We start from the raw sequence: 26,874 nt of genomic DNA, 5'->3' as shown, positions 1-26,874 counted from the left end.
TGGGTAATAGCCATTTGCGTTTGGTCTCCATTTCACTCTTGTGGCGACCTTAATTGATTATTTATTTCTCAGTGCTGTCTCCTTCATTGAACACAAAACATTCAGCCAATTGTAATGAACTAACAATATTTTCCGCTGGGCAAAGGAAGAGCTCTCCCCAAACCAGCTCAGATGTAAGCGCTTGGTCTAACGGTAGCTCCGTGTTGGTGGATTAGCTTTGTTTTATTTCAGAATACCAATATGAAGGGAAGCATCAGAGATCAAATATTTTTTGTCATTTTAGCTAAACTGACTTCCCACACACGCTGTTATTCCCATGTTTAGAGTTAACAGGATGCACATCAGCCCAGATGTCCGAAACGCCATACACCCTGCAGATCGTATCCTGGAGATTAACGGAGCTCCTATTCGTACATTACAGGTGGAGGAGGTGGGTAGAGTTCTGTTCTGAAGCCTCCTTCTTGTCTGCCTTCCTACAGCTTCCGTGTCTCGGCACTGTGCTCCCACCCTACACGCGGTGTGTGTACACCCATAGTGCTCATGCTGCCAGGAGGAATAAACATGCAGACAAGCTTTGCTACACCTGCCAGCCCAAGAGGAAAATGTAACAGATGGAAATGCAATTAGGTTGCAGTTCTGATTTTGTAGCATTCAAACATGAAGGGAGGTAATGAAAGTGTCAGGTCTGTGAAATTAGGACAGAGAGGCTGTGAAGACTCTTCATGCGTTGCTAGTGAAGGCCACTGTTCTGGTCCTTTTAGAGGCAACTGCCAATAGGCAAAGGCTCAGCTGATCCTAGGGATGAGTTTCCCATTGAAAAAAAAAAAGTATTTGATGTCTGTATTTACAAGTAAATGCTTTATACAGATATCCAATGCTGCAAGAGTGTAGTGAGACCACCATTACCTTCACTACGCAAGGGAAAGTGTTTGGTCACTTGTAGCTGACCAGAAAGAAGAGGATTTGGATAGCATAAGGAACTTCTGTGTTGCTAGCTTGATTTGTCTGGTAGACAGCTGTGGTGCACACAACTAAACCGCAACTATGCAGTGATCTCACTGAACTCTCTACTCTGATTCCTGAGGGACATTCTGCTGTGTCTCCTCTGTCTCCTGTCACTTGTGTTCCTCCTGGCTGCTATCATCCTGTCCTTTGGTTGGATTGCAGGTGGAGGACTTGATTCGCAAGACAAGCCAGACACTTCAGCTGCTGATAGAGCACGACCCTGTCTCACAACGCTTAGACAGGCTTCGTTTGGACTCCCGTCTTCCCACTCACATAAAGCCACCCATTTCCCCGCGCTCCCTCTCTCCACTGGACATCAAGGAGAATTTGGAAGGAACACTCCGACGGCGCTCCCTCAGGTAAGGACTTGGAAGCACTGCTGCCTCTGTCCTAGCTTGCTATGTCCCTGTGCGACCTGTTTGGGCTGCTCTGTGCCTCGGCCCTGTGATTGCAGACGACTGCAGAGACATGACGCATCTCTGACATGAGCTTTGGTATAAACCACTGGCAAAGCAGTGGGGCTTTAGATTGTGCTATTGACATGTACTCTCTCCACTCTCTTTCAGGGTGGCAAATTTTCCTTAATGAAAATAAGGAACTCTATTTTTAACATAGAAAAGCTACGCAGTTTTACAGTTAGAAAATGTAAAGCTCAGGTTTTTACCAGCCTTAAATGGCTGGGGATTCCTTAAAGGGAATATGTCTGAGACCTGGGATTTGGGAAAAATCTTGTCTTCCTAGACTGGGGCACTCAGTTGTTCATTTAGTCATTTACCAGTATTTTAATCTTTGTTTAGAGCTAGCAAGTGCCTCGTCTTCACAGCTTCCTCCTCCTGTTCACAGAGCTCCACCTCTGACTAACAATGCAGGAGAGGTGGTGGAGTTAGGCAGCTCTGACTTGGAAGCTGCTCTAGGTTTGTAAAGAGCTTCCACAGTGCTGGGAAAGCATCTGGCTTTTGAGATATGAAGAGTACTGAAGCACAGCTAGAAACTGGTCCCTTAGGAGCTGATGATGGGATATGTTGGACCAAAAGTTTCCTAGCAGCTTCCCTGATCTTCTTGTCTCCTTTGTTTTCTAGGCGAAGTAACAGCATTTCTAAGTCTCCTGGCCCCAGTTCTCCAAAGGAACCGCTCCTTCTGAGCCGTGACATCAGTCGCTCTGAATCCCTACGTTCCTCTTCTAGCTGCTCCCAGCAAATCTTCCGGCCCTGTGACCTGATTCATGGCGAAGTACTAGGAAAAGGGTTCTTTGGACAAGCAATCAAGGTGAGGGAGGTCCCCAAACATTCATCATTTACTTTGAGTACAGCAATGTCTAGCTATTTGGGGATCCTTTGCCACTGTCTCAGTGGCCTTTGCCCTTCTGGTAGTGATTGCTCTTGGAACTCGCCTGGTTTGCTCAGTGAGATCCATTTCTCTGTTTCATTCCCTGACCATGAGTGTCTCTGGCTACAGGCAGTTTTGACTTTATCCCCTTTGAATATCAACCTTGGCCATACGTACTCATCTCCTGAGTTAGACTTAGAGCTCCACAGAGTGCCTGTGTCACAGCAGCCACCTGGGTGAGGTGGGGAGAAGGGGGAGCAAGCTACGCTTTCTCTTAGGAGCATCTTTCTTGTGAAGAGGTGCATTCAACTCCCCAGTCCAGCATTTCTCCCCCACCCTTAGTGTGCCATGCTTGGGGGTTTGTCAGGCTGATGCAGTGACTGTCTCTGAACCCCCAGCAGAGCCTAAATGGCTTGTCAGTGTGGTGGTAGTGGTCAGGTCTTGCGTGACTCTCCCAAATAAAATCTCCATTAATAGCTGTTCTCTTGTATTTAAGCTCTCCGGTCTTGACTTGGGGTGCAGCTCCTATCCTGGCATCCCTGATAGCATCAGGGGGCAGCTTCCTTTGCCTTACCAAGGTGCTGTGAGCTCCTCCGTACTCAGGTTGCTGTTTACCGTATTGTGGGACTTCTCTCCTTATACCTGTATAAACCAGGTGTCCAGCCACCATATTCCTCTCATGCTTCCATGGGAGGTGGTGAGCCAGTACTACAAACCCAATGCTTTTGATCCATACTAATGAGCATATTTCTCTTCTCCTCTGCTCATAGAGAAATAACAGGTCCAGGTAAGCAGAACCTTTCCTCTGTCGCATGCTTTTGTCATCTGCGTCCCCACAGTTAATGGCACAAAGGTGTTTCTTTTCTGCTCAAATTACCCAATAGCCATCCTGTTCTGGTGCATGCTCTGGGAGTTAAAATTGCCCTCTTGGAGTTTCATAATGACACTGGTTTCAGTTTTGCTGGTATGTCAGCTTAAGAATTCCACTTAGCCTTGTCTTGTCCTTGCCTTTTCACTTCCCTTTATCTTTGGGTATTAGATGTCCCTGGCTTTCATGTCCCTGGCTGAAATGTGTAGTGTTCCCTGGCTCGCTACTTGTATATGGATGCTTGATTTCAGACAGGAGCAGAAGAATATTGTACTCTTGCTTCTGTTGTGTTATTCCATGCATTTGTATTCCACCTATATCAGCCTTGCTATGTCCCATGGTTCCAAACAGAACTAGTGTGCTACAGTGTCTGCAAGAGCTCATAAGCTTCCTAAGTGCTATAACTGGGTCTTGTGTTCTGGATTGCAGTTCTGGCGGTTTTCTGAAAGACTTTTTATTTTAAAGAGTATGAGGCAAAAAAGAGACATCTTTCTTGAGCTTCATATTGATGGGTTTTGATGCAACAAGTACTGTATCTGGTCAGAATAGTTCCCTTCTGTTCCTAGAGAGAAGGTGGTTGTTTAGTTACCTGGAGGTCTTCGGGAGACTGAGCTGTCCAAGTTAAGCAACTGAAGGAGCGAGGATTTCCAGGAAAACCTGCTCATCAGAATTTGGACCCTTTCTACTCACTCACGCACCCCATGCAAGCAAGGCAGAGCTGGTTAAAAGAAACTTCTAGAGCACAGCAAAATGCCAGGAACTAGTTGGATACAGGGAAACAGCTCTTGAGGAACTGGAAATGCTTTCCATGTGGAGAGCCAGGAAATTTATTACCTGGTGTTTATGGTGGATTTCTGTGTGTTTGCCACCATTCTGGGACATTCCTTGCAGGTAGCAATACGCTGCTCCCAAGGAGCATGGTGAGATAACAGCTTCCTGCCTTACCTGAACAGCCCGTACATCCCAGTTCTGCTTGCCCATGAGTAAGTTCAATAAGCTTATCAGAAAACATCAGGCGTCAGAGTCCCCATAAAACCAAAACCTGTAGTAATGTAGTTTTGGGTTGTTCGGTTTGGTTTCTGATGCAAGTGAACTTTGATTCCTTTGCTGATACAGAATATAGTTGTTAGAGTCTGTGTACAAAATGCGAACATCACAGTGGGCAAGTACTTTCTGTAAGGGAACTCAAGGCGTGCACAAGTATGGAACTGATGCCTTCAGAGGCTTTGACGGCCTGTATGCATGCTCAGCCCTATGCTACCTAAAACGGAGACTTCAGCTCTCGTTCTTGGGATGCTGTTGATCTCTTGGTATGATCCTCTGTCAGCTTTAGGTAGTTTCTGTTTCACATACAGAATCTTAGCTGAATTCTGAGAGGGGAAATTTCATGCAGTTTTCTGCAGGTCCCTGGGCTCTGAATTTTCTCCCATCTCTGTTCCTCTCTGGACGGAGGGGGATGTTACCCTCTCTTTCAGAAGAGTTGCAAGAGCATTGGAGTTATGTATTCTTGAACCTTGCCTGTAGTTGTGGTTTCTGTTTCCACCAGGTGACTCACAAAGCAACAGGAAAGGTGATGGTGATGAAGGAGCTGATTCGCTGTGATGAGGAAACACAGAAGACTTTCTTGACAGAGGTAGGAGCAAGATTTCAAAAAGCTGCTGAGCCAGTAGTGTGGTGGAACTCTCTTCCATCTTCTCCAGAGAGAGAGCGACCATGCCAGAAGCCTGGCAGGAACCAAGGTGCTGAGGAGGGAGACAGCACACGGGGAAAAGTTGGCGTGAGCTGAATGTTTGCTGCAGTGATGTGTGACTCACACTGAGCAACAGACATGGCTTCAGCTCCCAGTTCATTAATTTTTCAATGGCAAAAAGCAGCCTGAGTCTGAGGCGAATTGAGCTGCGCAATACATAAAGGATTTATCCCTTGAGCCTTGTGCATAAATACAAATGATGAGGGCAAATACTTGTAAGATATTTAAGACTCCTGCTGTATTTAACTTAAACTATTTTCTTGGTGGCTGCCTACCGCGTTTTTCAAAGTCAGATTTAGCTTGAAGGCAGCTCCCTAAACGCCCAGTGCTGCTTTTCCAGCCCTGACACATGTAGTACAGACCAGATAGCTGCCCTGGAGAGCTCCTGCCTCTTAAAAGTTAGCCAAACCCAAGGGTGCTCTCCTTAAAGACTGAGATCAGGTTAATTGCACAGCATGAAAATGAAGAGGCAACAGTTAATTGACTGCCTTAAGGTTGGGGTTTGAGTGTACTCTGTGACCCCTGGAGGGGACCTCCAGCATTGGGGTGCTTGTCACTACAGAGCAGATCTGTCAGGACTTGTTCCATTCCCTTCTTTGGGGTGGGATGTCTCTGCTTCCCAGGTGAAAGTGATGCGCAGCCTGGATCACCCCAACGTGCTGAAGTTCATTGGTGTACTGTACAAGGACAAGAAGCTGAATCTCCTCACTGAGTACATTGAGGGGGGCACTCTGAAGGACTTCCTCCGCAATGCGGTGAGTGTGGAAGCCTGGGAGACCTCTACTTAGTGAGGCTGACAGTATGTTGTTGGTTGTACTGGCCTTATGGTGCTTGTTGTTAGTCTTCTCCTTCGGAGCTTGTGGAAAAGCTTTTTAGCTGTGGGTAGCCTGGGGCAGAAAGCGCTTTCTTCCTGGGGCTGTGTCGACTTTCTCTTTACTACTGCAAGAGTGCCTGTTGCGGGGGAACTGCTGTCACCAGCTGGCTGGTGAGATAGTCCCTGACCATTGAGGACTTGTCTTTCAGGACCCGTTTCCCTGGCAGCAGAAGGTCAGCTTTGCCAAAGGAATTGCCTCTGGAATGGTGAGTTGGACTGTCCCTTTGTCACAGAGCAAACCTCCAGGGTCAGGGTTAGCTGCTTCAGCAGGGTGCTGTATGAGGGGTTGTGGGTGCTCCCTGACTACTTGCAACTGGTTGTTGAGGTCTGTAAATGTGAAGGGACGTACTCGCCTGGGAACCCCTAACACGAAGTTTTCTCTCTCTGTTTCCAGGCTTACTTGCACTCCATGTGCATCATTCACAGAGACCTGAATTCACACAATTGCCTAATCAAGTTGGTGAGCTACACCTCTGTTCCCCGCAGCATGCTGCTGCCCTCCTTGTCATCTTCTTCCCTTGGTTTTCTCCACATGATGTTCCCTTTTTTGTCAGGGTGGAACTGATTTCAGAGAGGCTTTTAGTGCCCTAAACAAGGGAGCTTTATGTTTGCATAGGATTTTCCAGACTGGTCTAGCTTTCACCATTTCTGCATTCTGTTCTCTTACCACCTTTCCTGCAGTAGCATCTCCTATTAACAGCCACGTTTTGAGAGTTAGTACAGCTCTGTTCCTTATCTCAAACAGAAAATGTTCTCTACAGCTGCTTCTGTTCTTTTAACCACTTAATGACTCTTTATTGGCACTCAGGATTCAGACAAGTGTGCAGGTGTATGCAGATGTGTGTGCTCTCTCTTTTTGAAACGCTAGGTCACAAGATTTTCGTGTAGCTTCATTCCCTCAAGCCTTGCCCTTGTTCACTTGGCTGGAATACAGGATTAGCATGTAGGCTTCAAACAACCCAGGATGAAAGTCTTGCCAGACAGGTAGAATAGGAAGGTCTGAAAGAAAAGGTTTTTCCCTGGCAAGTGTAGCCAAATTGATGGGATTAGTTTTAGCAACCACACAGGAAATAAGACAATGAAGAGAGGAAATAATGAGTTGGGATCGTGAATTGGACGTCTTACCCCTGTCTAGACAGCTGCTACACTCATCTGGCTGCACGAAACCTCGATAGTTGCCCTTACAGTGTAGTTGATGGTGAACAGGAATTGCAGCCTCTTTTCTCCTGAAGGGAGCTGAGAGGAATCATCGGCTTGTACTAAATCCCTGTGTAGGATAAGACGGTGGTGGTGGCTGACTTCGGCCTGTCTCGGCTGATTGTGGAGGAGAGAAAAAAGCCCACTTTGGAGAAGCCATCTGCCAAGAAACGAACCCTACGCAAGAGTGACAGGAAGAAGCGCTACACAGTGGTTGGCAACCCATACTGGATGGCCCCAGAGATGCTAAATGGTAAGAGCCTGATACCAGGGTGCAGGTGAGGAGACAGCCTGTGACAAGGTGTAGGGATGATAGGATTACTGAAAGCTGCTGGGCCCTAGTAACAATCAAACCTATTAGAGCCTGTGGTTTTAGATCTGCTAATATGCAAGCTTATTTATACACAGGGGTACCCCAGCTGCACTCCTCTTGCAGTACCTGACCTGAGAAGCCTTTGTGCCAGCTGAGGTAATGTTTCTGGCTCACCAGAAGGATTCTTCAGGAGGGCAACAGACCTAAACCTGCTATGATCCAGATAACAGGGAAGACTAAAGAGGCCTGAAATAAGACTGAACCCGAGATCAATTTCTATTATAGCTTCATGCTTTGGAACTGCCCCTTGAGACAGGGAATCATTAAACTCCAGGATGAGGCTTACACGCGCTGTTGTGTAGATCCAGGGAGAAGCCATCTGCTGCCAGGTTTGCCGAAGCCTCGGGATTGGGGTGGGAGTTGTCCAAGTGCAGGGAAATCTGCTTTTTGGCGTGCAGCCCTCAATTGCATTAAGGATGAACTACGTCCCTTAGGGGAAAAACTGCCCCTGCAGGCATTGAGGTAAGGGTGAAGTACAATGGATAGAGTTTCCTCCTAATGAGCAGGTCTGTCTGACCTGGTTGGGCAGTTTGGCTGGCTGTGATATCGGTATTGTCCAACATATAGCCCACCAGGGAAGGGAGGACTTGGCTCCTCTCCCCCAACTCAGCTCTCCTCCGTGTTGCTTTCTTGTGTGCTGTTCTGTTTTCCTTCTCTCAAGGCTTACAGGCCCTGCTGGAGTCTGAGGCTGCTTCTCAGAGCCTGACTCAGACCTGGCATTTGTCAGGAGAACAGCAAGAGTGTAGTCTGACATCACCTCTGAAAGCAAGGCTGTTTACCAGATATTGGCTTGGGAGGGGCGTGTCTGTAAGCTGATAATGGCATGCTGGAGCCAGTCTGCTTTCCCAGATTCACAGTGCTGCTAGTGTGTAATTTATTATCTCTGCAGTCACCGCAGCAGGGACTGGGCACTCGCTGACTGCTGGGGGAGCTGAGCACTGACTCGGTGCACTGTAGAGATGTGCTAGAGCAGCAATCAACGGGAATGGGCACAAGCTTTACATAGTTATCCTTAGCGTTTGCTCAGACCTCTGAAACACAGGGCTTCCCTGCATTGTCCTTTAATTCCCCAGTAGAAGAAAGAAGAGGGGTTAAACTATGTGATGGCAGTGTATAGAAGATGCAGTTGATACACATATCGTGGGGCAACTGACCCTGCTCAGATTTAAGCCTTGCTTTGTCTCCTATTTTAGAGCCCTCCAGGGAATAGGCTTAGGTAAGCTTTGGACTGGCAGCTCCTGGCATAGCTGGATGGGGAGCTGCCTCTCACGGAGCTGAATGTCTTATGTTTCCTGCAGGACAGAGCTACGATGAGACAGTGGACATCTTTTCATTTGGGATTGTTCTCTGTGAGGTAAGGCCAGGACATTACTTTTTCCCCATTGGAATGTCCTTGCACACATTGTGTCAGCCAGTTCTGTGTGCAGTCTGTGACCTAACAGCACAGTGAATTAGGCTGGGAGGACAAGCTTACCCTGCCCCTCCTCCCTCAAGGAAAGTTTTGTAACTTTTTGGTCCCAGAGAAAGTTTCTTCTTGCACTAAAAGAAATACAGAGGTTCCTCCTGGACTGATAGAAGCTGTGAAAAGGTCCAAGTTCTGACTGAGCCCCAGTATCCATTTGAAAGTAGGCATATTGCCTAAAACTGTGATAGTTTTTCTACTGCCTCACGAAAAGAACAATCAGCTGTATAATCTCAGCAAATTCAGGGACGGCACTTCACATCAGAGAAGGGGAAACTGAAACCTCTTTGCAGGTCAGTTAATGAAGCTTGCACCCTGAGGTCTGTTGGCTTAGTTTATCTCTGAGCCACTGCACAGTCTTACTGTTATATCCGGCTTTTCTGTCTGCAGAGCAAAGAGTGCCACTCAGAAAGTACAAGGTATTTTCAGTTGAAAAGATGTGAAAGACAGTGAAAATGCAGATGAAAGGTGGGGTGTTACGGGTCCAGATAACACAGCAGTTACAGGAACACCAGGGGAGACTGGCACAGTTTCATCTTCAGTGTTTGGATGAAGGGGACAAAGAAAATATCTGTGCATTAATCTTTGTGGCCTCATCTGGAGCTCTGTTTACACTGGGCCCTCCTCTCAGAGAATACTGTGGTTGTGAGTGATAGGTTTAGGAACGTGAAAAATCTGTATGCAGAATTAGAACAATTGTTTCCTCTAGAAAAAAGACAAATAAAGGGGTAGGAGCATATGAACGTTTTCCTTGTCACCAAAATAAAGATACTTAAAAAAAGAAGTTACACACTCAAACAGATAAGGAAATAACCCTGCCAAAATACATAATGGGCGTTCCACTGTCTAGTTGCAGGATGTGGTTGTCCTGCTGATTTATTGGCATAGAAAAGCCTGGGTGGTTATAAATAACTCCCTTTTTGTGATACCCGATGAGGCTTAAACCTAATACTGTTCCCCATGTGAGAGTCTGTATTGACATTGACCTTGTCTGAGCCCAGATCTCCCCACAGCTCTCTGCTGTGGGTTCCTTCTCTCTTAGTACACTTTGAGTGGCCTAGTGCTGGAGGCGGTGAGCACTGGGGCAGGGCTTCCCTCTGTTCCACCCAGCCCTTTCCTCTACTGGCTGTTGCCTGCAACCTCCTAGGCACTGGTTATGGTGGTAGTTCTCTCCACCTTACCCTCTGGCTGTGGATGGGGTTGAATCTGCCAGTAGCAGAGCGACTCAGAATTTGTGGTGCTGTTGACTTCACAGCATCGTTTAGGACAGACTCTGTAGACAGAGGAGCTTTGCTGGTGGTGCGGTAAGATTGTGTGAGAGGGGAGAGATGGGATGCTGATGCAGGTTATGTTGATTACCTGCGATCAGGAGGGGCTGTGTCATCCCCAGCAGCATACAGCACGGTAGCTGACCAGGCAGCGAAACACTGTCGAGCTCTCTGGGAGGTGGACATCATCTGGTATCTTCAGAGATACTCGTACTGTATCTATCAGAGAGACCCTGGGGAGAAAGAGAAGGTGTCTGGGCCTTCCTTCACAACAGCGGCCACATCATCAGGTCTTGAAAAAGTTTCATGTGAAATTTGTATGCAGTGCCTTGCTCATTCCCCTGTGCAACTAGCCCCATTGGAAAGGAGGAACAGTGGTTTTGCTCTTTCCCTTGCACCCTAATACAGAAAGAGCTTCTGCCCAATGCTGAAGTTCCCCATTAACACTCTGGAACTGATGCTGTATTTAAGTGCTCCTCTCATTTTTCCCTAGATCATAGGCCAGGTTTATGCTGACCCGGACTGTCTCCCACGCACGCTGGATTTTGGCCTTAATGTCAAGTTGTTCTGGGAGAAGTTTGTTCCTGCTGACTGTCCTCCAGCCTTTTTCCCTCTGGCTGCCATTTGCTGCAGACTGGAACCAGAGAGCAGGTACGTTTGGGGTCTGGAGGATTCCTCTCTTTAAGCCTGGAGGATGTGTCCATATCCCCTTGGTGGAAGGATTGCTCTGAACAGAGGGTGGGAGAGGGCTGTATTCCAGCCCTCTGTGGGAATGCTCAAAGGCTTCCACATGAGGAGAGACTAAAGACCTAACAGCTTGGGAGAGAGACTGTTGTATATTGTAGAGGGCTCTGAAACAATTTCTGAGACAGAATGAGTAAAGGAGGGGTGATTGTTCAGGGTTTCTCATGTACAAAAAGTAGGGGCAGACTTTGGCAGCAGCTCTGAAATGAGAATACTTCATTTTATTTCAGTTGTGAAATTTGTAGCTTCAGAACAGTGTTGATGCCAAGAAGGCTTCAAAAGAGCCAGACCTCGCTGGTCATCGGCTGTAAAAACGGGTAGCCCAGACAGATGGGATCTTTGCAGTCTCAGAAGCTGAATGGGGAGGGATCATGTCCCTGCTAACACCTCTGTGCACGGGACAGTAGCCTGGATGGACAACTGGCCCAGCCTTTCCAGATGCTATTCTGCTTCCTCTTTCCCACTCATATTTCCTCGCTGGTGCTTCTAGGCCCCCTTTCTCCAAGCTGGAAGATTCCTTTGAAGCGCTCTCTCTCTACCTGGGAGAACTTGCCATCCCCCTCCCCTCTGAGCTGGAGGAGCTGGACCACAACGTGAGTGTGCAGTATGGACTGAACCGTGACAAGCTACCTGAAAACACAACCTAGTCAGCTCGTCCTGCTGCCTGCACCACTTCCATTGGAGTTGAGATGAGTGACAGGGAGGGAGATGCACTTCAGCCACTTCCAGGGCATTAATGGGGCACCACGCTGCACGTTTGCTGCATTGCCTCTCTCTCCCCACCCAGCACCCCTCCTCTTGGACGTCCTGATTCACTGTGGATTTCTGGCATGTTTCAGAAGCAAAAAGGGCTGTTTCCTGCCAACTGCACCTAGGAAAGCTGCTCAACACTATTGTTCTGGCTTGAGAAATGTTTCTCTAGCCTTTTCAGGCTTCTTTACTGTGGTGCCTTAGAACTTGGCTGCAAGCTGTGAAGCCACCCTGGTCCATCTGCCAGGGAGGGAATTGCTATAGGAGACTCTCCAGGGCAAGGACCGGCACTTCTGGAACTGCTTCTCCCACTGACTACCCTGCTCAGAAAGCTGGGGAAATTGGACATCCGGCAAAAGGCCTCACCGGGACAGGGGGTGTGTGTATGTTTGTGCATGTGTTTTCCAGAACAACCCACCGAGATTTTGGCCTCCAATTTGCATCAGGGGAGGGAGTGAAAAGCCCCAGGAACTGGGCAGCTCTCCTGAAATACCTTGTCTGTGGGGAAGTGTGTATGAATTTTTGTTTTGGTTTTGTGGGTTTTTTTCCTCCTCTGTCTCTGAATACCTCCAAAAGCCTGCCTAGAAACACTAAGACTGAGTTCTCCTTGCCCCTCCTGATGCTGAACAAAGGCAGGCAGCAAATGAGCCACTTGAACATCTTCAGACCCTGAGCCTGCACAGTGAGTTTGCCTGCCCAAGTACCTTAACCTAGGTGAAAGTATTTGAACCTGAATATGTAGAACCACAGTAGGCACTGGCTGTGGACATCCCTGGAGCACTGAAGCTGCTTGAGCTCTCGGCCTGTGGACATGAGGTGACAGGAAGGGTGGCAGAAGGTGCTCTTCAGAAAGCCAAAGGTCTGAAGTGGCTCAGAGTTTGTGCATGGACAATGGCAAAGGGGGACATGCCTGAGGTTACTTAAGGGATGGACTTGTCACGAACAGAAAAGTGCTGGATAACGTCCCATCCTCCCAGGAGTGGCAGCTGGAGAACTACTAATTCAGTTGCCATTACCTCATCCTTTCCTGCAGGCTGTGCAAGTTGCTCCCTTTGAAGGTCCTTCTTGCAGCTGCTGCTGCAGCACCTGAACTGATTCTCCAAGCAGAAACTTTCCTCAGGGTCATTCCCTGCTTTGGGGGAGAAAAAACGGCTTGGAGTCACTGGGAGGTGGGTGGGAGTGTATTTCCTTCCAGCACTTCTCTTCTTCCTCCCTTGGTGGGAGAAGGAAGGAAAGCTACTGCTGTGGTAGCTCATGTGGTTGGCAGAACTGAACAAAAAGCTGTCTCAAGTCCTGCTCTTAAGTTTCACAAACATCTTGGTTTAACTGGATTTTTAGTGTGCTCCTTTCTCCCCCCCGCCTTCGGTATTGAATGGTGGGGAATTGGTGTTAGTCTTTGCTGTTACTTTGATTTCCTCCCCCTACCCATGAGTTCAAAGTATTATGTAAAATAACATGGGACCAGCCATCACCTGACAAAAGGTGTGCAGAGTGGGGGATGGTTTTAGTCTGTGTAGTGGTGTTTTAGAAACACTGGGGACTCCCTGTGCTGTGAGTCAGTGGAGGAGCCTCTCTAAACTGGGTCCAGTGGATTCAGGATTGTTAATAGGATTTGCCCTTCCTTTCCCCCTCCCAGGCTGGTTTGTGAGGGGACCCCTGAAGGGGAAAGTCCTGGGTGATGTGTGGGTGGGGTTTACGAACTGTGATTTGCACAGCTCTATGTTCTAACTAAATTAAAAAGCAGTAAATGTATGCTATGAAAACAAGATGTTGTCTGTTTGTTACATAAAGCGGAAAGCTGTAACTTTATCGTGTTTCTATTGTCACAAAACAGCAATATCAAAACTGCATAGACCAGGCATCATCTAGAACCCCCTCTCTTGAGCCAAAGGGCTCGTACACGTTTACAGAACTGCAGAGACGCAGTGTAAGTGCTCTATAGTAGTGTTTACCTGGAGTGATGGAAAGGGAAGAAGTTGTCAAGTTGGTTGGTTGGTTTTTTGTGGGTTCTTTTTTTTTTTGTAAGGGCGGACAGGAGTCAGCAGACCATAGAGCCTCTCTCCATTTCCCTTTTCTGAACAAGGATAAAAATACCATCTGTTCTTGGAAACCTCCTATCCTGAAATATGTAGTTCAAGGGGCATTGTTAAGGCAACAACCAAACAAAAATGCTAGCTATGTCACTACCTCCTGTAACCTGTTGTGCTCTGTCTCCATCACACTTTCCAATGCAAGGCCCTGAGGGACGGAGCTGCTGCTGAGCAGCACCAAAGCAGAACCGACCTGCGTCAGTGCAGGAAGGGGCTGTAACTGAGAGCGTCTTCCCACGGGCCAGCCCGCTTAGTCAGCACAGCTCGCACGCCCACAGCTGCTTTTCAGGAACAGTGTCCCAGTCCAAAGCCAGCTGCTGCCAGCAAGGAGACAAGCTCCATGTCCCTCGTCAGCGCTGGTGAGTGGAGGCACCACTTGTAGGGATTTACCTTTGGGCCTGGCAAACTGAAGTAGGATCTTCTACTCCTTCTCCACTATTTGAAGTCTGCAACAGGCAAAAGGATGCTGCTCTGGCAGGAGGAATGTACAGATGAGCCACAGTCCACACACATCTACAGAGCATTTTTCTTTTAAGCTTTAATACAAGGTAGCACAATCTGCACCTTCTCATAATGAGGTATTTAAAACATTTTACAAAGAAATGGTATTCAAAGGCATTTAAAAATAAAACGTTTCCCTTTTCTGAATCAAACATTAACACTAAAACCCCTGCTGTCAAGTGCTGCTCCCTGTTAGGCCCACAGCTATAAAGCAGATGGCTAGAAAACTTACTTGAATGGCTTGAATCCCCTGAGGCGGGGATGGATGTTTCCCTGAACTGGCCTTGCCTTGGTGCCATTTAGGAGACACTGCAGCAACCATCCCTTCCAAAACCCCTGAAATGCTAATAAAAGTTGTTACAAACCCTCTCTAATAGGGCCAGGCTCTGTAAGCAAGTAGTCTTGCTGCACAAGCCGAGTGCGTGTGAAGGAGGCTGGGCCAGGAGCCATGCTGCGACTTCGGGATCTTGCAAGAGCAGCCCTGTCCTGCCCTTGGAGCAAGAGCTGCTGCATCATGGCAGGGTGACCTCCACAGCTGGCTCAGCCACTCTGTCCAGAGCTGGCTCTGTAGAAGGCCAAGGGAATTTGGAAGAGCATGTTTATCTATCCTCGGTGCTCAACCTGCTGTAGGTAACTGAAGGGCAGTTTGTTTTCTTCACAACTATCTACTGCTGGCCTTTGGTCTCCTGATCTGTGTAAGTGAGCAGGAGGCACAGACCACCTGGACACCTACAACTGTGGCTGTGCATGTAGCACCACAGGGGAATGGAGATGTGGCCTCAGCCCTGGAAGACCTGGATTTGTCAAGAGCTTGAGAAGAGCTTTTCCAAATTGACACTGGGGCTAAACATACTGCTCCTGGCCAAAGCCATCCCTCAAATAAACTCATCCTTGGAAAAAAAGACTGATCCAGTAGCAGGATTCTGGACAGTGTCTCCAGCTCTCAGCCACAAAGCAGAAAGGCAGGAACTATAATCAGAGTGTAATTATCTAGCTAAGTCTGACGTGAAGCTCCCCTCAGTCCTTGCAGTACTGCTCCCTCCTGGGGTTCCAGGCTGAAACTTAAGTAACAGTGCACACCATTAAATAGGAAAGGAACGGAAAAAGAGGAAGCCAAGACCACACTCCGGGCTATGGGGTCTGTGGCCAGTTGTGAGCCTGGCCTATCATCCCCCCCAGCTCCTTGGCACACCATGGAGATAGGTGGGAGGAAGCAGCAGGGCCCACCACACCAGTCCCCAGCTGGTCATGCACGGAATGGTGCCACTCAAACAGATCATGATGAATAGCCCACTGCTCTGTCCCTCCACATCACCTTCATCTGGCTTTCATCAAAAAGAAAACAAAATAGAAATGAACACACGCAACCCCTGCACTCACAGTGGGAAGCTGGAGGCTTTGCTCAGCCTGGATCGCTCCTGCCTGAGCTGCTCAGGCACCAGGAGTACCCGCCTGCCCCATGAGCGGGCCACTGCTATCACGCGTGTCCTCCACAGGCGTCTGGTTAGTGTGCACCACAATTGTGTTCTCATCTACAAGCTCACAGGCAGGATTGGTGAACGCTGAGAGTGGCAGTGTGATGCGCTGCATTTCACGCTCATAAACTTTCTGTTCATGCTTTTCCTTCAAGTCTCTCCCCCTAGATTAAAAAAAAAACAAACAAACATACATGCGCATGGGGTGAGTGCTACTGCTTGGAGGCAGAGTCTCAGTAAAGGTGATACAGTAGAAAAGCAGGGACTCTGCTCTTTAACAAACAGATGTTTCAGCTACATACAAAGGGTCCAAAACGTTCCCTACTGCAAGCAGAGGACACCGTCTGAGCACCTTTAAAAAAAGAAGCAGCCGAGTGAAGTCTGTCTCTCTCCCTCATAAACTGGGTTATTCACTAACGTTGCTACGGCTAAATAATGTCTCTGAAGCCAGGCTACTCCTTCAAACCGTGGAGCTGACAAATATTCCCTTACATCTTACAGTCCCACAGCACTGCCTGGTGCAGGCCCAGGGGAGCAGTGAGACAGTGCAGAGCTTCCGTAACCTGCTTCATCTGATAGAAACAAATACCGGAGGTGGTGACAGATTCTGCCTTTTGTTGTGGCAAACAAACCTGTGTAGCAAATTAAGCCGCTACTGAAAGTATTAAAGCTTACTTCAGAGCTGGTCCTGAAGCTGCAGCTGCAGCGAAGAGCACAATCCCACAACCAGCTCCTCAAACCTACCTCACTCTTCAGCCTGTTGCTAAGGGAGGCGACACCTCTGTAATTTGTACTGAGGAAGAACTTTAAAAATGGCTGGCATTAATAGCACGCTGTCTCCGGAAAAGCTGTGTATACCAAAAGCTACTAAACCAATTAAAGGTTTCTCACCACACCTACCCAAACCTGCCAGCTTGCACATGCAATTTTGAGAGCAAGGCAAAAAGAGGGAGAGACACTAAACCTGCACTCCAGCCCTGCTGTGAGCTCTCTAGGATTGAAGAAGCAAAGCCGCATTTGGACGAAGCTCAACATTGGTCTATTGCTTCTTCCTGCAAGACAGGAGCGAGGTGGGACAGGCACCACTTGCTCCTCCTGGGGCTCGCGGTCCCAACCAGGCGGAGCTGCTGGGGTTTCCTGTCAGCACATAGGCATTTTGGCTGCTTTTCAAAGCTGCTTACAAGCGTGCAGCAGTGGCTGCCGTTCCTGCCAGCACACGAGACAGCATTCTCCAAAACGACACCTCAAATCAGATCCCTCGACAAGCAGCGCTCTGTGTTCTGCCCCTTATGTAACACTCCTCCCTCTGTTGTTTTTTTTTTCCTGTCGGCGTTTATTATAAACACTTACATAAGGACATGTCCCAGCTTGGGAAAGGCCTCCTTCTGCTCGGTTGTGTCAGACTGCTGTCAAACAGCCAAAATACAGAACAAACCCTCCCAGAGGAGGGAGCCTGGGCCTTCACTTGCTGCAGCGACATTCACTGCTATTTGTCCATCCTGCCCCATCTCGTACAACTAAGCTGTTTGCTACTACCACTAACCTCAAGCGCTGCTGAGCCACAGAAATGTTTCTGCCCAACACAGTGAAGTGGCTGAACAAATCATAACTTAAGTGTGAATCAAAACTGACCAGGAGTTTTGGTAAAATGAACTTTGGTGGAAAAAAAGGTGCTACTTGATACTCAGCTTCATAGGCTACAATGCACGAGTCGCAAACAATTTGCCAATTGTTTTTCTTCTAAAACTAGACTAGAGAAACAGGTGGCCTGCTAGAAGGATTGTTCTCTTTCTGATTACAGAAGAAACTTCCTGTGAGGGGACCTGGGATCTGCTCTCTCCAGCTCTTACGTAAAATTCAGCTCCTCTGGGTGCATCTGAGAAAGCCACATCAAGGTGCAAGTGCACACACACACACACATACACAAAATAGAGGGCAGTTTGAAGCTTTAAATGGGGCAGAATACCACACTGATGGGTGAAAGGGAGAAGAATAGGATTAAGTCTTAAATAGTACTTTCCTCAGTGTGACAAGCGAAACTCTTGCACAATGTGCCACATCAAAACATATGCTTCTATCTGCCTTTTCATTAGGGTCTCGTTGGGTCTGCAGGTGCTCAGACACTCCTGCTCTATACACGTTGCTTCACGCCTACACCAGCTTTTGGACAAAGGAGAATAGCCACTGACCTCTTATAGATGTATCCCAGGACGATGCCGGCTCCAATGGCAATGATTATCACCATCATGATCAGTCCCAGCACATACCCTGTGAAGAGAGAAAGGAAAGAGGCAAAATTAGAGGCAGTAGATCCAGCTATAGCATTGCTTTCAGAGACTCAAAACCAATCCATCCTGCCAGAATTATAGGAATGGATCCATCATGTGATCCTGGGTTTGTACCTAGTGTCCCTAAGTCCTTCTTTTCTTTGGAGTTCACCTGCACTCTCTGACTGATCCCAATGATGGGCTGCACAGCGGCTGCCTCACTCCGGGAGGGCAAGGTATCAGCCGGTTCAAACACCCGGTCGACCTCCTGAGAAGTACCAACTTCTGCTGTAGGGACTGGGGCCGTGGCAGCTGTAGCATCTGCTGAGAGGAAAAAGAGACATACAAAATACAAAGCATTGATGAGTACTTCAAAACAACACGTGCCTTGTGAGTGGGATAGATCTAGACTGGTATAGAATCTTCATGGTTGGAAAGAACCTTTGACATCATCGAGTCCAACCAAACAACCTACAATCTCTGCCACTAGAGCATGCCCTGAAGTGCCACATCTAGACGTTTCTTAAACACCTCTAGGGATGGTGACTCAACCCCCTCCCTGGGCAGGCTGTTCCAGTGCCTGACCACTCTTTCAGTAAAGTAATTCTTCCTAGTGTCTAATCTAAACCTCCCCTGCCGCAACCTCAGACCATTTCCTCTGGTCCTGTCATTATTCACTTGGGAGAAGAGGCCACCACCATCCTTTCAGGTAGTTGTAGAGGGCAATGAGGTCTCCCCTCAGCCTCCTCTTTTCCAAGCTAAACACGCCCAGCTCCCTCAGCTTCTCCTCAGTATCACTGAACTGCCTTCAAAATACACTGAAAAACACTTGTTCCCTCTTAAGTTGTTGCCAGAAATCCTACCAAGGCAGACAAGAAACATACTCCTCCTCCCTCTTTCCTTTGACATGAACCTATTTAACAGAGAGTGCAAGGCACCACCACCGACAAGACAGAAGTCGGACAGTAGAACGAAACCCAGGTTCAGGGCATGCGTCCAGGGGATGCACAATGACTTCATTTAGTGTATAGATCGATACACACGCTGCAGCTTCAATCATGCTGAACAGACATGAACAAGATGATGAGAATCTCCATCCCAAATCTCCCAGGAGCCTGTTTATCTCTCTTCTGCTTCAATCTTCCTTACACAAGAAGGTTTGACGGAAGGCGACTCCGGCTGGTGTGAAAACAACCTGGGGACGTTCTTCTTACCCAGCCCCTCTTTGCAGCCGTGCAGCAAGCTTCTTTAGCATGATGGACGTGCTGAATGAGAGCAACACTTCAGGCAGCACAGCCACTGGCTAGTCTAAGTGCAGCAAGTTCCTCCTCAGCCAGAGCCCAAACAAAGGTGCGTAAGGATGGATGCTCAAAGCATTGACTCCTTCCCAGCGCCACAGACTCTTTATCAACAGCACTGAAAGGTGTTTAAGGTAGCTCATTCTTTCACGACACGGTAAAAATGGAAGCTGAAGCACAGTAAAAGCTCTAACAGTGGAAAGTAGGTATCACCTGTCCTAAACAAAAAAACACTGTTTTTTGGAAATGCTATGCACAGTGTGCATCCACACCTGAAAACCCTCTCCACCTGGATCTCACCCCACAGCTGGCAATAGCTCTGTGTGGATAGAATCTGCAGCCATTTTGAGTCCTCAGTGGAATGTGAAATGGAAGCACAGAAGGGGAGTTAGGGACAGGAAATCAGGGTCCCCTGCACCGCACAGTGACTTTACGTAGGGTCAGCCAGAGAAGCTGAACCACAGGGAGCTGCAGGACATGGCTCCAGCAAAACGGCGCCCACTCAGGGGCACAAAAATAGCCAAACCCCTTAAACATGCAAATGGTGACTTGGCTGAAAAGTCAGGTAACTCTCCTGATCCTAAAGCTGCAGGACTGTTTTTGAGCAAGGGTCTTGGCAGCACAACATTTGTTTTGCTTCATTTGCTCATTGGCTAAAAATAAGCAAAATGAAGAAAAGGGGAGGGTGTATGAGTGGGGGAAAGTGTTTACATGCAAGGATAGCGATCCCAAGGGACAGTACAGTGCGTAAGTAAATCTTGAGGGGCTCAGAAATACGTGAACAGTTCAGAAAAAACAAATGGTTACTTTGGCCTCAGTCAATACTGACGTCTCCTCTCCCTCAAACAGGCTTCAGCTACAGCTCTTCTCTTAGCAAACTGCTTCCCACCCTGACTATCCAGGAGGAATCCAGTGTTTGGGGGTTTCCATTTATTACTGTCCTTCTTCACTTCTGATTTTCCCAAAGTTCTTTCCCTCCACCTGTACCCAAATCCACCCTAGCACTGATTTAGCAGCAGGACACTTGTTCAGACAGCAGTAATATGCCCACAGTAACGGTATACCAACACCTCTGCAGTTCCTAGATGCCCAGACCTCAGCCTTTTTCAACACAGCTACAGAGCCCCACAGTGACTAGTGAAATGGCGGGGGGGACGGGGACACGAGGCTTTGCACAGCCCTCTTCTGGCACTAACGACAAAGCTCTAGGGGCGGAGCAAGGCACAGCTGGGAGGCAGATGTGCACACGCAGGAGGGCAGCCCCGGGTACACTCCGTTCCGGGGGAGGGGGGGGCAGTGGGTGCTGCCACAGCCTGGGGTTGTTTGTGCGCGGCGGGAGACCCCCCCTCCCGGTGACAAAGCCAGCCCCCAGCGGCAGGAGGGGAAGGGGGGCCAGCTGGGGCAGCTCCTACCTGAGCACTGGGCGATGTCGCAGGGTCTCCGCTCGGGCACCCCGGCGGCGCCTCGGACGTAGCACCAGGGCGCGGTGTCGCCGTCCGGGTTTCTGCAGTTGTTGTGGTCCTCGGCGACTGCTGGAGGGGACCGGGCCGTCAGCGCGGGGACCGCCCGCAGCCCCCCGCTCCCCCGCTCTCCCCCGCCGCCGGCTCCCCCGGCGTCCCCGGGACCCACCTGCCGGGATGGCGGCGCCGGGGCCGCTCCGCACCGCCAGCCAGTTGAGGCACGGGGCGCCGCCGGAGGCCACTCGCCGGCTGCCGCGGTAGGACGCGCCGTTGCCGCGGAGGCACTCTGCGGAGAGACGAGGCCAGGCCATGCGGGCGGGCCGGGCAGCCCGGGCCGCTCCCCAGCACACCCCCCGCCGGTGCGGGGCCGGTCCCCGCCGCCCTCCCCCGGGGACCGGCCTTTGTCCCCCGCAACAAAGCCGGGCCGGGCCCCCCGGCACTCACCCTCGGCGGCCGCCAGCAGCAGCCAGCCCAGCAGCAGGGCGCCCAGCGCCGCCGCCCGCCGCGGGCCCCCGTGCAGCATCCTCGGCGCGGTGGGCGAGGAGCCGCCGCCAGCCCGCCCGCGCCGCTCGGCTCCGCGACGAGACCTGCGCCGGTTCTCCCCTCCCCGGTAAACAACCGCCGGGCTGCGCTTCCCCCCCGCCTCTACCCCCCCCCGCTCCGCAGCAGCCGCCGGGTCCTAACGCTGCCGCCGCCCGCCCCCGGGCGGCTGCCGGCCCCGTCGGGGAGCCCCGGGAGGGGAAGGGGCGGCTCCGCAGAGAACCTGCCGCCGCTCGGCCGCCTTTGCGGAGGATCCCCCGCCCCGCAGCCCCGGGAGCGGGCGCAGCGATGGGTGCTCGGTGCCGCGGGGACGGTCCGCCTCGGGAGGAACACGGGGAGACGGTGCCGAAGCGCAGCTCCGCGCCCCCGGGCCTGTCCCCCACGGCCGCGGGAATTCCCGAGCCGGGAGAGGCAATTCCCGGCAGGGAACTGGGCTTGAACCGCTGACTGAGACAGGGAAAGTGTTTGCCTTCGGGGACCTAAAATTGCCGTCTCCCCTGGAGAGCTACCACGAAGGACTAAATTCTCCTGCCCTCATTCCCCCTTTGGGCTCCCTTAGCTCTATGGAGAGAGACCGTGTGAGGCACACGCTGCCACGGAAGCTGTGCACCTCCACATTAAAGGTTTACATTCTCACCTCTGCTAATCGATTGCTTTGGCTCCACATACTCTAAAAGTTGTGCCCGTTTATAGAAAAACAAGATAAACAGCCCTAAAATGCTTTAGGGTAACTGTTGCAGGCATCCAGCCACTGTGATAGAGCCTCTCTGCAGACATTTCAGAAGGGTTACAATAGATGCTTTTGTTTCCAAACAGGCAGAGGTATTCAGGCGCTGCAATGCCGGTGACTGTACGCAAGCAGCTGGAGTCATCAACAATGTTTCTGTTTTACACCATCAAAAAAGAAGCAGCTGAATACTCGGTCCTGTTTGATAACGAGCTCACAAAGGTGGCCTGGGCCAACTGATGGGTTTGTAGCCAAGCCACAGGCCGGCAGCACAAGGTGCTATTTCTGGATTTCCCACAGAGTTCCTTCTGACCTTGACCAATCTGGCTGCTTCACTCCTTTGCACCTTCCCTTCCTTTCTGTGACATGAGGTACAATCGAACCTTCCCTCTCAGAAGAGGACAGGGAAGTTCCCTTCTTCTAAAGTGCTTTGAAATCATATGGAAACCACTGAACACATAAAAAGTATTTCTATGCCAGGAAGATGCATGCTGTATTCTGCATCAGATGAATCACTTTTTGGGGTGGTGCTGGCTGGGGCAGTGGTGTGGTCCCATCCTGGCAGTGCTCCCTGTCAGACTGCTACAGGTACTTTTGTGACAAGCAGGCTCCAGGTGTACTGATCCAACCCAACTTTTGCCCTTTTCTCACCAGATCATGCACACTTTAACCCTTTACCGCCAGGTCACCTGCTGCATCCAGTCCACAATGGAGCCACAAAAAAGCAGATGTACCAGTGCGACAGAGGAGTCATGAGGAAAACAGGTCAATTAAGCAGCACTACCCCCGAACATGAAACCATAAGCCTTAGTGTGATTCACGCTTTAACAATAGGACTTAACGCTACAGTAAATTTAGTTTAATAATGTCAAATTAAAAAAACCCTGCAGCCAGGTTGTAAAAAAAGACCCCAAAACTAAAACCTGTGTGTGTCAGTCCTGACCAACATCAGCAGCTAAGATGTCTGCTGTAAGGCATTAATGCTCATTGTCTGCACACTCAGCTACTGCATTCCTTATGCTCTCCAGCTACTCTCTGTGAAGGCAAAGCTAACTGGAGTAAGCAAGAATTTTTAATAAGGGCTATTGAATCAGGCCTTCTGCTGGTAATAGCTCTTCAGAAGAGATTTTATGGGACAAATTCCATTCAGTCAGAAGCTGCAGGGCCACACATGCATCCAGAGGCACAGTCTGTCCAAAACAGTTTGCAGAGGGCTGCCAACCTGTACAATTAATTTCTCGTAGCTCATTTCATGAGACTAACTAACACTGCCATGCCATCTTGCACAGAAAGCACCTCCTCCTGTACACCCTGATCCAAGAACGGCAGGCTGGGCAGTAATCTCTGTGGAAACAAATCTCAGACCTTCCCAGCTCGTTCTCCTGTTATGCAACAAGATAAATTTGCACTTCTCATTACAGCCAAGTTCCAGCAAACAATTTGAGTTTCTAGTCCACAGAAGGACAATGGGGAATCTAGGAGAAATGCAAACCCCTTCATATTAATAGTAAAGATCAAAGTCTTTTCCACAACTGACTTCTAAGCGTAATTTTTTCCCTTTCATCTCTAGCTTTCTCCAGGATGAGGGAAGATTTATGCCTGGCAGCTTCACAGAGTTCAATTTAATAGGATGCCAGGTGGCAGCTGTCAAAGGCAGACTCAATTGCTCTCTTTCTTTTGTTTGGGAATGGGTTTGCTCTTCTTGCTACACTTTTAGAGATTAAACCTGACATTACTTCCTAGGACTTGATTTTAAAGTAACTCCCCAAACTATAAGTAAGCTAATAGCTCTGCAACTACACCCTCACATAGCTTACATGTAAGAGGCTGTAGGTATATACACATCCACGTACCACAACACATCCACAAACACTTCACAGGAGAGTACATACGCTTTTTTTTAAGAACGAGGGACATTAAGCATCCTCCCTAAACTTGGTGTGAACCAGTTTCAGCTGTGAGCTGGTACCTTTCTGCTGTTTACTTTATACAGGTTCCAGAATGAACAATGTCTGCTTTTTCTCTCTCCTGTCTGTCAACTGCTCTTTCTTGTTTGTTTGTTCTACTTTTTCACCTGTGGAAAAATTCAAAGTGTATGGAGAGTTTTCTTAAAGAAGAAAAATACAAGGAAGCTGACACATAGCACAACACGCTGTGCAAAGGGAGGCAATCCCAGATATGCAACTCTACAAGGGCTCTGCAAGAAGTCATCAAACGCACTCTCCTTCTCCGGCCACAGCCAAGTATGTTCAGATCTTCCCGGGCAAAAGTTCATCTAACCTCCTATGGAAGAACTAACACGCTTTATTACTTAATCTTACTAAATAAGATACCGGGAGGGAGTAAGCAAAATCAATTTTCTAATCCAAGTATTTTTTCCTAGCCAAATTAACATGGATTGCTTAGAATAGAAAAAGCTGACCATTGCCCTCCTTGTAACGGGGCCTATGTCATGTTCCTGTAACTTCCGTTTTCTTCTTTCTAGGCAAACCAAAGTAATTCTTCCATTTTTTCCTCAAAACTAGTTTTTCTAAACCTTTTTTCATTCCAGTTCACCAGATGCTCCATCCTTGGAAACATTCAAGGTCGAGTTGGATGGTGCTCTGAGCAACCTGATCTAGTTGAAGATGTCCCTGCACATGGCAGGGGGGTTGAACTAGATGGCCTTTAAAGGTCCCTTCCAACCCAAACTGTTTTATGATTCTCCCACTTTTTTCTTCCTTCATGAATTGCGGCGCCCGAGAATGAAGAAAATATACTCTGAGGCCTCATCCACCATAAATAGAATATTAGAGCAATTTGTGCTTGAAGCTTGAAAAACTGTATGCTGCAAATGCTACTAAACGCTACTAAGTACTTGCAACTCCAACAAAAGCAGGTGGCTTTACTCCTTTGTTGCCTCTGTCTGGATCATGAAAATAACTGTGGGTCTCACCTGTAAAAGCCTTCTGTAAGCAGTGATGTGGGAGCCAGGAACCAATGTGTTTTATTCCTAACCTAGAAACAATCTGAAGAGAAGAAAAAACCATCAGGGCTGCAACAAAAGGATCAGATGTTGAGTTTATGAAACTGAGCCGAGTATAACCAAAAATCAAGACAGAGACAGTCACTACAAAGGAGTCAGTGTGGAGCGATAGAGAGGAATATCTGATTGCGCTGTTGCATCCCCCTGCTGACATGTTCAAGGAGAGGCTTCCCCTCCCCCTTCAATCTGACAGCATGAGCTATTGCTGAGTAAATGCCAGCCACAGCCTCCAAGGACTAACAAGGAAGTCTGCAGAAGCAAAACAACCATATGTGATATTTGAACTGGTTCGGACTGGTTCAGAGAGTTTGCTCTACTAACTCACAGTGCCTTCTCAGATGAGCTGTCTGTGTGGGCTGTAATAAAGGGATGGAGGCCTCAGGAGGGCAATTTGGGCCCTATTGTTTACTGGGGGAGAAGCTGCAGCTACACTTTTCTAGCATTAAGAGATTAGCACTAAATATTCTTGGCAATCACTGACTTAAGAAATTTCACACACTGAGTCCTCTCTAACAGCAACACTTCTTGGTCCTTTTTGTCACGAACTGCCTGGTGCCTTTCCACAATTCCCTCAGCAGTTTTGATGGGCCCAACTGTCCATAGACATCTGTGTTCACACTGGTCCACTGTGGCTCTCGTAAAGGACTGTGGATCACAGCCCTTAGGGCTTTCCCCAGCTGGAGCATTCTGAAATCAGTATCTGGATCACAGAGACGGCTTTTACCTGCTGTCCTATGGGTGTGTCTCCTAGTGAGATACCATAAAACTGTAGCAATATTGTTAGGAATAAGGTACAGCTGCCTAAAGATGTTTCAGCCCCAACTTGCTCTGTTTTTTTCCTACAGACGCAGGCTGCTATTGACAAAAAACAGAGCATGCATTTTTAAGGGTGGAGGAAGGGAAGCTATTTTGAAAGATACTGTGATCTACTTAGAGAACACATAGGTCTGAGTCAAGAACAGGAGCCTTACTTTACATTCTTTTACCAATTTTTTGTTTGATCTTAGGCAAGCTTTTGCCTCAGTTCCCCATATTAACAGTACTTATGTCACAGAGGCAGAAAAGATTACATGCCTGCAAAGTGCTTTGAAAGCTTCACACACGCAATATGTACCTTATGAAACGTTATTCAAGGGGAAGGATCATGAAGAGGGATACGCATGGAAGGTCTTAAGATGTTCTCAAGTTCACAAATAAGCATTAATGCAGGAAGAAAAATAGAATGTGTTGTGTTGTTTGTTTGTTTAAAGTATAAAAGTACCTTTGTAGCTTTCTTGTTTCTTAATTCACTGTTGTGCATAGCAGTAACTAGCAAAGCTAAGCAGATAAACCAACATGCATTCTTGTTAGAAAATGTCGATCTAAAAATAATGGTTTACCTGCACATGAGAAACATGAGAAAGCATCAAAACATCTGCAGATTTGAGTTAAAGAGAATAAAGATTTCTATTCTGATATCCGCTCAAATTAACTTCCAGTGAATTGGACGGGACTGTTGAATATCTCTCTACCGATTTTGCACTCCACATGGAAGCTGATCTTGCAGTCAAACAGAAGTGACAGCTCAAAAGTCTGCTGTTTAAACTTCAGTAATCATGGAATATTATCAAAGTAAGAGTTAAATTCCATTGTGGAAAGCATGAGGTTACAGAGTTGCACTTAAATATGCAAAACTTCCAGTTCCTGCAGAAAATACACCATGTCTAAACGGCACAATCACTCATTATAGCAAGTGACCCATATCCCATGCCAACAGAAAGGCAACATGGTTATAAATTTGTACATATTTAAAAAACCCCAAACGTACATTTTCTTATCTACATAGGATTTTGGGACTAGGATTCGAGTCATCAACGTTAAGACCAGAGCAGAGA

The 26,874-nt window shown here is 48.4% G+C and overlaps 2 protein-coding genes across 9 annotated transcripts in view; one reads left to right on the top strand and one right to left on the bottom strand.

The window, feature by feature from the left end:
- Positions 1-14,080, top strand: part of LIMK2 (LIM domain kinase 2) — a 32,565-nt gene extending 18,485 nt beyond the window's left edge. For 3 of the 6 annotated variants that reach the window (XM_063351623.1, XM_063351621.1, XM_063351626.1), the window contains 12 exons: positions 325-430; positions 1,168-1,364; positions 2,085-2,271; positions 3,102-3,118; positions 4,724-4,832; positions 5,573-5,704; positions 5,973-6,029; positions 6,218-6,283; positions 7,099-7,273; positions 8,692-8,747; positions 10,617-10,774; positions 11,358-14,080. In XM_063351623.1, the coding sequence (XP_063207693.1) occupies positions 325-430; positions 1,168-1,364; positions 2,085-2,271; positions 3,102-3,118; positions 4,724-4,832; positions 5,573-5,704; positions 5,973-6,029; positions 6,218-6,283; positions 7,099-7,273; positions 8,692-8,747; positions 10,617-10,774; positions 11,358-11,514 (1,417 nt within the window). In that variant the 3' untranslated portion in view covers positions 11,515-14,080. The remainder of the gene's footprint in view (positions 1-324; positions 431-1,167; positions 1,365-2,084; positions 2,272-3,101; positions 3,119-4,723; positions 4,833-5,572; positions 5,705-5,972; positions 6,030-6,217; positions 6,284-7,098; positions 7,274-8,691; positions 8,748-10,616; positions 10,775-11,357) is intronic. The other 3 variants (XM_063351625.1, XM_063351622.1, XM_063351627.1) reach the window with 1 other exon arrangement.
- Positions 14,081-14,221: 141 nt separating this feature from the next.
- Positions 14,222-21,373, bottom strand: PIK3IP1 (phosphoinositide-3-kinase interacting protein 1). 3 transcript variants are annotated; one of them, XM_063351629.1, is made up of 6 exons: positions 21,153-21,373; positions 20,878-20,994; positions 20,661-20,777; positions 18,086-18,274; positions 17,873-17,951; positions 14,222-15,847 (listed from the first exon to the last, which is right to left on the bottom strand). In XM_063351629.1, the coding sequence occupies exons 1-6, from the start codon at positions 21,229-21,231 to the stop codon at positions 15,640-15,642; spliced, it is 789 nt and encodes a 262-aa protein (XP_063207699.1). In that variant the 5' UTR covers positions 21,232-21,373; the 3' UTR covers positions 14,222-15,639. The 3 variants fall into 3 exon arrangements, with proteins under 3 accessions (XP_063207699.1, XP_063207700.1, XP_063207698.1); XM_063351630.1 differs by having other exon boundaries at positions 18,086-18,271; positions 21,153-21,372; XM_063351628.1 differs by having other exon boundaries at positions 18,086-18,271; positions 20,661-20,780; positions 21,153-21,371.
- Positions 21,374-26,874: the final 5,501 nt, after the last annotated feature.

This window comes from Chroicocephalus ridibundus, chromosome 13, assembly GCF_963924245.1.
Source record: "Chroicocephalus ridibundus chromosome 13, bChrRid1.1, whole genome shotgun sequence".
NCBI classification, from domain to species: Eukaryota; Metazoa; Chordata; class Aves; order Charadriiformes; family Laridae; genus Chroicocephalus; species Chroicocephalus ridibundus.
This window is presented reverse-complemented; position numbering and strand designations above follow the sequence as displayed.

Bases quoted from the DNA above. Each gene is read 5' to 3' on its own strand.
- PIK3IP1 (XM_063351629.1), bottom strand. From the start codon at position 21,231: ATGCTGCACGGGGGCCCGCGGCGGGCGGCGGCGCTGGGCGCCCTGCTG. The intron at 20,995-21,152 runs GTGAGTGCCGGG...GTCTCTCCGCAG, and splicing joins GCTGCTGGCGGCCGCCGAGG to AGTGCCTCCGCGGCAACGGC. The intron at 17,952-18,085 runs GTACAAACCCAG...CTCTCTTCACAG, and splicing joins GAAGGACTTAGGGACACTAG to GGTATGTGCTGGGACTGATC.